The sequence below is a fragment of the Gallus gallus genome, chromosome 3 (assembly GCF_016699485.2).
Source record: "Gallus gallus isolate bGalGal1 chromosome 3, bGalGal1.mat.broiler.GRCg7b, whole genome shotgun sequence".
Lineage (NCBI taxonomy): Eukaryota > Metazoa > Chordata > Aves > Galliformes > Phasianidae > Gallus > Gallus gallus.
Window position 1 is genome coordinate 51,152,772 of NC_052534.1, and position 9,113 is coordinate 51,161,884.

The 9,113-nt window shown below is 40.4% G+C and overlaps 1 protein-coding gene across 9 annotated transcripts in view; it reads left to right on the top strand.

Annotated features, from left to right (window-relative positions):
* The window catches only part of ARID1B (AT-rich interaction domain 1B), a 320,001-nt gene extending 314,205 nt beyond the window's left edge, over positions 1–5,796 (top strand). For all 9 annotated transcript variants that reach the window (XM_015284230.4, XM_015284234.4, XM_015284235.4 and 6 more), the window contains 2 exons: positions 559–689; positions 2,682–5,796. In XM_015284230.4, coding sequence (XP_015139716.1) covers positions 559–689; positions 2,682–4,394 — 1,844 coding nt within the window. In that variant the 3' untranslated portion in view covers positions 4,395–5,796. The remainder of the gene's footprint in view (positions 1–558; positions 690–2,681) is intronic.
* The last annotated feature ends 3,317 nt before the right edge of the window (positions 5,797–9,113 follow it).

Consider the following 9,113-nt stretch of genomic DNA (forward strand, 5'->3'; position numbering starts at 1 on the left):
TGGTGCAACATTTAGGTGAGCAAAGATTTCCACGTTCTCGTTCTATGGAAGCTCACAACAGAGCTATGGCTCTGTGTCCTTACAGCGTCTTGCCTTACTTGAGTAGCCCATTTGTTCATGCCATATTATTTGTCACTTTTGTTTCTCTCCAAATTCTTTCCTAAGTATATTCTTATCTTGAATTCCTGTTACGTTTCACACATTCAAGTTCCCATACCTCAGGTTCCCATATTCATGACAGAATATCCTACTTGTATTTATGTATTGTTTGTTATAGCCAGCTTCTCAAAAGTTTGTAAGATGATTTCTTCAGCAAGGTCAGGAAGAATGGCCCCAGTAAAATACTCTCCAGAATTAGCACTAAGTAACAGTTATAGAAAAGCATAACAGGGCTAAGTGGTAAAACCAGGGTCTTAAGCAGTGTTTCAGTAACTATTCAGTAACTATTTCCTGTATATTTTGCATCTTCAGAATGTTGCAGTTTATCAAAACTTAGCAAGTTTTCAACTCTCAAAGGTTGCACTAATACTGTTTTATGCTTATCCTTTCTTCCTCCAGTAACTCCTGAGGCCTGGAGAGTGATGATGTCTCTTAAATCTGGTCTTTTGGCTGAAAGTACCTGGGCGCTAGACACTATTAATATTCTTCTATATGATGATAGCACTGTCGCTACTTTCAACCTCTCTCAGGTAGGTGGGAAAGCAATATACCTCTAAACTTTCCAAGGAGAGAAAATGCTAATAAGATAGATATGAAAATGCTGAAGTCTCTTAAAATATATTAACGTAAGTAAGTAAGTATTAAGTAAGAATACTGCAAAACTTCAATTTGTAATGATCGATAACAGTGAGTAACAAAATGTAATTGAGGGTGGAATTGGGGAAATAATAAGCTTAAAGGGTGAGCACCTTTTGTGGAAAGGGATACATAGGAATGTAAGAATTTTAACACTGGCAGAAGACTAATGTGGAAATTCACATTTGTTGTTGAACAAGGATAATCCCAGAAAATAGCAGTGTGTTAGCAATTTTGCCTAAAAAAAGATTCCAAAAAAATCATTGCAGAATGGTGTTAGATTTGAGACTGTCTTCCAGTCGCTGTTTGTCTCATTCATTAGCCCTATACTAGGCTGTGAGGTACTGTGTTGGTTTTTTTGTTCCTTCTTCCCACAAAGTAAGCTTGTACAAAAATACTAGGTTTATCAAACAATTGAAAGGCTAAAATCCACTCTCTGCCCACAGGATAGTAACATACAATTTAACAGTGTATGCTTTTGCCTCTTTCCCTCCCAGCATTTTTCAACCCTGCTCTACCTATCAGCCTACCAGGTGGTTGTTATAGTTGGTGTGCTGGTAATGCACGTAATCTAAAATTTGTGCAGTTTCTCTGCTCCACTCATTCCCTGGCTACTAATAGTGGAACTCATCTTTTTTAAAATATAATGACCTTTTTTTAAAAAAAATACAGACACAGATGATACATTTCATCCCACCTAACTTTAGAACTAGGGATATCTGTAGCATAATTCATCTCATCCTAAAGTAGAGATCTAAAATAGGCCAGATGAATCATAGCCCAGAAATGGCCTCTAAAAGATCATTGATTATAAAAAGAATCTAGACAATTAGGTTAGGTTTGTAACTGTTGCAGGTGTTTGGAGTTAAGGGAGATGAGTCTCCTCTGAATTCTGTTAGAGGCTGCATTAATGCACCTTGTGCAAATTGCACAGAATACCAGATTATTTTAGATTCTGGAGGTTGCTTTTGCCTTGAACTCAATTTCCAGTGTCAGTCAGGACTCCATATGACGATTGATAATTCCTGCAGTTTATAGGCGTCTGTTTGTTATGATTTCTTTGGGATCTTTGGCAATGGTGAGAATACCGAATGGGCGAAAGGATACATTTGGCTAAATACCTATTAGCCCACAATTAAAACAACCATTAAAAGGCAGACAGTCAGGCTGAATGTATCATAGCAGTAAAGAATTTTTAATAATAAAGCCACTGAGGGTAAATTAGTACCAAGTCCAACTACTGCCTTTCCATGAGAAAGTGATTACAAGTTAATTAAGAGGATTAAAGCTAAATGAAAACTGTTTCTGAAGGATGACTTACACCACCAGCCTTCAATGACAATTTTTAAATACTGCCAGGCAAAAAGAGAGCCATGCCAGTAGAGATGGGTTATTAATCTGGGATATCGGTACCTTGAACCTGAACTGCAGATTCTAACAGAACAGTTGATTTTAAGAGACTGAGAGACAAAGCAAGAGATGAAGAATTGTCAAACTCTGGAATCTAATAAAAGTACAATTCAGAAAGGCAAAGAGGGTTAGAAACTTCAGTACTGTGAAGAGACAATAAAGTATATTTGGCACTTCCCAGGATGGAACAACTAGGCTAACTAGTAGCTAAGGTGCTAGTGCATATGAATAAAAGTACTGTACTTTCCGTAGCTGTTACAATTTAAGCAAATGGAATCATGATGGTCTGGTGTTACATACTGGTTGGACAGAAACTAGAAAAATTTCATTTGATTAACTTCTGCCATACAGGACCTATCCACAAGTCCACAGCAAAAGGAAGGAAGTTGTACGCTTCAGTGTTCCATATGAAATTCCATGCAATCAAAAATATTTATTTGTTCTTTATGTTTGTTGTTTTTTTTTTCTCCCCTTAGTTGTCTGGATTTCTTGAGCTTTTAGTAGAATATTTTAGAAAATGCCTGATTGACATTTTTGGAATCCTTATGGAATATGAAGTGGGAGATCCAGGTCACAAAGCACTTGATCACAAATCAGCCAAGAAAGATGATAGCCAGTCCTTGGCAGAGGATACTGGAAAAGAGGAGAACGACGAATGTATTGACTGTTTTGATGAAGAGGAGGAGGAGGGGGATGATGAAAATGTAGAAGGAGAAGAAAAGAGCATTGTTTTTTCCACTCCTGGTGCCATTGCTGATCCAAGCGAAAGGCCAAAACAAGCCAGTAAATTTGACAAGCTGCCAATAAAGATTGTAAAGAAAAATAATCTATTTGTTGTCGATCGATCTGACAAACTTGGACGCGTTCAGGAATTTGATAGTGGACTTCTCCACTGGCAGCTTGGTGGTGGTGACACAACTGAGCATATCCAGACTCACTTCGAAAGCAAAATGGAGATTCCTCCACGCAGGAAAGCCCCTCCTCCCTCAAACTCTCCAAGCAAAAAGAAAGACCTCGAGGGGAAAGGTGAATCTGAGGAACAACAAGAAAAAAGTATAACAGCAACCATTGATGATGTCCTCTCAGCTCGGCCAGGAGCATTGCCTGAAGACTCAAACTCTGGTTCCCAAACAGAGAGCAGTAAATTTCCCTTTGGGATCCATCAAGCCAAAAGCCACCGGAATATTAAACTGCTAGAGGATGAGCCAAGGAGCCGGGATGAGACTCCTCTATGCACCATAACTCACTGGCAAGACTCCTTGGCCAAACGCTGCATCTGTGTGTCAAATATCGTCCGTAGCTTGTCTTTTGTGCCTGGCAACGACACCGAAATGTCCAAACATCCAGGCTTGGTGCTGATCCTGGGAAAGCTGATCCTTCTTCACCATGAGCATCCAGAAAGAAAGCGAGCGCCTCAGACTTACGAGAAGGAGGAAGAGGAGGACAAAGGGGTGGCCTGCAGCAAGGATGAGTGGTGGTGGGACTGCCTCGAGGTCTTGAGGGATAATACATTGGTCACATTAGCCAACATTTCTGGGCAGCTAGACTTGTCTGCTTACACAGAAAGCATCTGTTTGCCAATTTTGGATGGCTTGCTGCACTGGATGGTGTGCCCATCTGCAGAGGCACAGGATCCTTTTCCAACCGTGGGGCCCAACTCAGTTCTTTCGCCTCAGAGACTTGTGCTGGAGACCCTGTGTAAGCTCAGTATCCAGGACAATAATGTGGACCTTATCTTGGCCACCCCCCCATTCAGTCGTCAGGAGAAACTCTACGCTACTTTAGTTAGGTACGTCGGAGACCGCAAAAACCCGGTCTGCCGAGAAATGTCCATGGCGCTCTTATCGAACCTTGCCCAGGGGGACACATTAGCAGCAAGGGCAATAGCTGTGCAGAAGGGAAGCATCGGAAACTTGATAAGCTTCCTGGAGGATGGGGTCACTATGGCCCAGTACCAGCAGAGCCAGCATAACCTCATGCACATGCAGCCTCCGCCTCTGGAGCCACCTAGCGTAGACATGATGTGCAGGGCAGCCAAGGCCTTGTTGGCCATGGCTAGAGTGGACGAGAACCGCTCAGAGTTCCTTTTGCACGAGGGTCGTTTGCTGGATATCTCAATATCTGCTGTCCTGAACTCTCTGGTTGCATCTGTCATCTGTGATGTACTTTTTCAGATTGGGCAGTTATGACATAAGTGAGAAGCCAAGCATGTGTGAGTGGAGATTAGAGGGTCACATATAACTGGCTGTTTTCTGTTCTTGTTTATCCAACGTAGGAAGAAGGTTAAAAAAAAAAAAAAGAAAGAATCTTTGCTCCTCTGCCCCATTCACTATTTACCAATTGGGAATTAAAGAAATTATTAATTTGAACAGTTACAAAATTAATATTTGCTGTCTATGTGTATAAGTACATCTTTTTATTTTATTTTTTTTTTAACCAAAGTTGCTGTCTAGTACATTCAAAGGTCACACTTTTTTTTTTTTTTCCATAGATTATCCTTTTCAATGTTCTTTTCCATGTTTGTATTGCATATTTTTTGGGAAGCGAACTAGTGACTTTTTAAAAAAGATGTTACGGCGAACCATTGTATGATGGAAAGATTCTCACCACGTTGAAACAAAAAGGTGGAAAGTAACCAACGTACCAAGTTCCTGTGTGTTTTATTTTTTCAAATAAGAAAAAAATGAAAAAAAACTTGTATACCATCACCCAAAGCTCTGTGCAATAGAAGATTCTAGTGATGTAGGTGTAGGGGATCAAGGAGGGCGTCAGTCAGTAGTCAGAATACAAAACGATACTGCTTTCTCCTCTGGAGAAATGGTAACATTAGGCTAGGAGCAACACAAAACAAAAAGTTCAAGCTGAAAGATTTTGAAACAAAACCTGATGATAAACATCAATTGCTTCCTCACCAGAACTGTCTTGTCTACATCTGGTTTTTTTTTTTTGACCTTCCACAATGACAGTTCTTCACAATTCCTTTAATCATTTTTTAAAATATTTTTTTATTGCCTAAGGGCCGTGATGTATATAGAAGTTGTACATTAAACATACCCTCTTTTTTTTTTTTTTTTTTTTTTTTTTTAGTACGAAGTTTTTAGTTTCTTTTTCATGATGTGGTATCTACAAAGTGATGGTAGAATTATTTTGCTTTCATTTGGGCCATATCTCCAAAAAATAATTAAAAAAAAAAAAAGAAAAAAAGAAAAACCCAACACAGAAAATCAACAACTGAGGGTAATGTACAAGTTTCTGTATGTATAAAGTCATGCTCTATTTCGGGAGAGCAGCCGATCACAATTTGCTTTATAAATCAAGGTGTGGAAATGGTTACGTATGGATTGATTTAAGAAAATGGTTACCAGTCTACAGACAAAAAAATATATACAGGAAAAAAAAAGGAAGAAACACAACTTCAAAGATTTTTCAGTGACAAGAATCTGCATTTGTATTTCAAGATAATGTAGTTAAAAAAGAAAAAACTTGATGTAAATTCCTCCTTTTCCTCTGGCTTAATGAATTTCATTTATTCAGTATAAAATCTTTATATGTTCCACATGTTAAGAATAAATGTACATTAAATCTTGTTAAGCACTGTGATGGGTGTTCTTGAATAATGTTCTAGTTGCAATGTGGGATATCGGAAAGCAAACTAATTACAAGAAAGAGCAGTAATGATTATTCTCTTTCCCCTACTTTATTATTATGACCTTCAAAAATATTACTCTATTGTTCAAGTATTGCAGCAACTTGCTCTCCTTTTAGAAGAACCTTCTCAAAGCACAGAGAAGCGTTTTTAATTATTATTTATAGAACCACAGAGCCTCAGAGGGGAAGACATGGCTGGCAAATGATAGTTCTGACTATGCAGCTATCCAGTCTCAGTGCTGTGTCCGGGGGGGGTTGAAGACGGATGTTAGAAAAAGTGACAGAAGATTTTGTTAAAGCAATAACCAACTTGAAGAAACTGATCTGTATTCACTACCTGTAATTCTCTCTGTTGGTTAAAGGTGCAAATACCCCCGTGATGTGGGTATTTAGAATAAACACCCACCCGCTTCTCCACACTGTATGTGTCATTGCATACTTACATGGCCTCTCACCCTGGGATTCCCCCATTAAAGTGGATCAGGCTTTAACAGAGCACATCCATCGCTGTAATTGGTGGGAGATGGCCATTGCAGTTTCAGGAACTACCTGGTTTCAGATACGTCCACTCTCACCGGGATACCTTGTTGCTGAATGCTTTTCAAGCACTAATTTTTGCTGTTTCATCCTGGATCATTGACTTTGTTAGCTTGATCATAAAAAGCTAATAATAATCAGTTTCCCTGGAATTGCCACATAATTACGCTGTTAGTGGACATCCTCCTCCCCTCTCCAATCGCAGTGCAGAGGTGCTTGAAAATTACAACCCCTATTGGCACGCTGCCCATCCTATTGATGTGGATTGCTGTAACATTCATATATGTACAAGAGTTTCCGAGACAGCTGGAGTACATACAGTTATCAGGCAAGGTTGAAACGTGACTCCCTGGTGTCACAAGAAGTAATTTCGCTTTCTAGCATTCCTTACTCAGTAATCTCTCCCCTCCCACCCCTCTGCTGCAGCGGTCTTTCTTCCCTTGCATAACAATGTACCCAGAAATACATGGCAAATTATAACTCGCTTGTAACTCTTCATCACAGAAGGAGTCATGTTTCAGGGATGATTTTTACTGCTTAATATGAGGCAGTGTAGAAGTAGTATCCCATACTAAGCCTATTTCTTACTAACATTTTACTGCTTGATAGTACCCCATGGATACACAGGCAAGCTGTTGGATAAACCCTCTGCAGGGCGGTACTCACCCCTCTCTTCTCAAGGACATCTCGTGCCTCCTTTTCTGCATTCAGACCCAGAGTCCTCCCGGGGAAGCTACACCTGTGGCAAAGCACTGAGCTATCACAGCCAGAGCTTCAGTGGTATTCAGAGCTGCTCTGAGCCCAGCTTAACAGTGTGGTGGGAAAGAAAAACAAGACACCAGCCAGCCACATGTATGTAACATCGCTGCCGCTTTTCCAGGTGGACCAAGTAATAGAGCTAGCTGGGGAACTGGAGACGCAGAGAGGAAAGGTTACTAACACAGATACTGCCTGAAAGTGATATCTATCAGTAACAGTAAATTATCAAAATCACTGGTTAATATTACAACACGTTTGTCAGAAGAAAGGTGAAGCATGAGAACTCCGGTTCACTCTGTTGTCTCTCTGTGATTTCACCACTCCCACTAACGTTTTCTCAAGCCTTTGGAGAAGACCTGCTCATGGAACTTGTGATCTTACTGTGTTCTGGCTGAAACCTGAGCAAGTTAGAGCTGCTGTTGGTACTGTTCCTGCAAGAGAGATTTAGTGTTTTCAGTTTTAAAAAATCTATATTTTTGTGCTGGTGCCATCACGGGTGGTGTATAGCGAAACTCAGAAGTCTGAGAACTGATGAGAGGGTGCCATGTTTGAAATTCTAAACCCACAAGCAGTTACAGAGGGGAAAGCAGCCTGTTGGTATTTTAGGCGATAGTAAAGCCCCCAGATATTTAACTGTATCAATCAACTACCTGTTGTTGGGCAGGATCAAGCAACAGATTGCTTATAGATTAAAACAGCAGCAGTGAGATAAATGGAATCCCTATATCTTCCTGATCTTTAGTATCACATCGGGAGCTAAGAGATGACTGTCCCTTTTGGCAGGAAAACAGGTATTCGTTTAGCAGAGGTCAGGTTGATGGATAGACTTGTTGATCTCTAAGGTTTTTTCCCAACCTAAATGACTCTATGATTCTGTAATTCCCTACAATATCCTTAAAAACTAAGTAAATAAATAAAAACCTGCTCAGAAACACTGTGTTTTGAACTACCCAAAAGGGAGGATGCAGGAGAAAAATCAGCCCACATTTAAAAGTCATTACTGTAACCGTTTGTCATTGTGCTTTACTCAGCTATTTAATTCTGAGGCTGCTGTTCATTGTTAGTTGGTACCAGAAATCGCTCAGTGTCTCCCCCTTCTTCCATGTAAAAGAGGAGGAGCTGTAGATGTCCATAGTGCCAATGTCTGAGGCAGTGTGGAACTGAGCTGGAACTCGATGCTGAAGTGAGGTGGCACACACAGGGCCTGCTCAGCCTTACAAGAAGCTGTACTGTGTGCTGGTTTATTACTTTGCAAGTAGTAGTATTGGTGTATTCGAAGAACCAATGCACACCTACTGCCCAAATACTGTAATAGCACTATTACAATCACAGAATTCAGTTCTCTGTATTGTAAACGGGAGATGCATCTCAAATTTTGAAGCAAGAATTCTCCAGGGAGGGGCGGTGACTGCTATTTTATCACCACCAATGTGGCGATACCATACATGGGGAAACCACACACAGCAGCACGCAGCGGTCCCTGCTCCAAATGGTTTGTGTTCCAAGTCATGGATAAGTAACCGCAGGTGGAGACATGGGGGGAAATGGAAAAAAAAAAAAAGCAAGAATAAACTTAAAATATGGGAACCACATACAGAGTGAAATTACGAAGATGTAGAATTGAAGTCCCATACTGCCTGCGTGGTTTGTTTTCCCAGGATAATTAGTGACATTTCTGGGGGCTCCCCAACTTCCTTTTCCTCGTCATGAAATCTAACACTTCCCGTGCCCAATTCCTTACCTCCTATCCATTGCAATTTTTAAGGATGGTTGAATCTGAAGGGAGAGAGGAACAGGAGGGAGGACATGGCCATTTGAAGAAAAGGAGGCGGAGTATGAAAACCAAGCTGAAAGAAGAGCAGAGCATCCCTGTGTCCCAGATGCATTGCTCAGTTTTCACAGTTGGGTCTTTCCAAAGAAAGAAACAAACCAAGCTAGAGGAATTTGGCATTTCATTGGTGGTT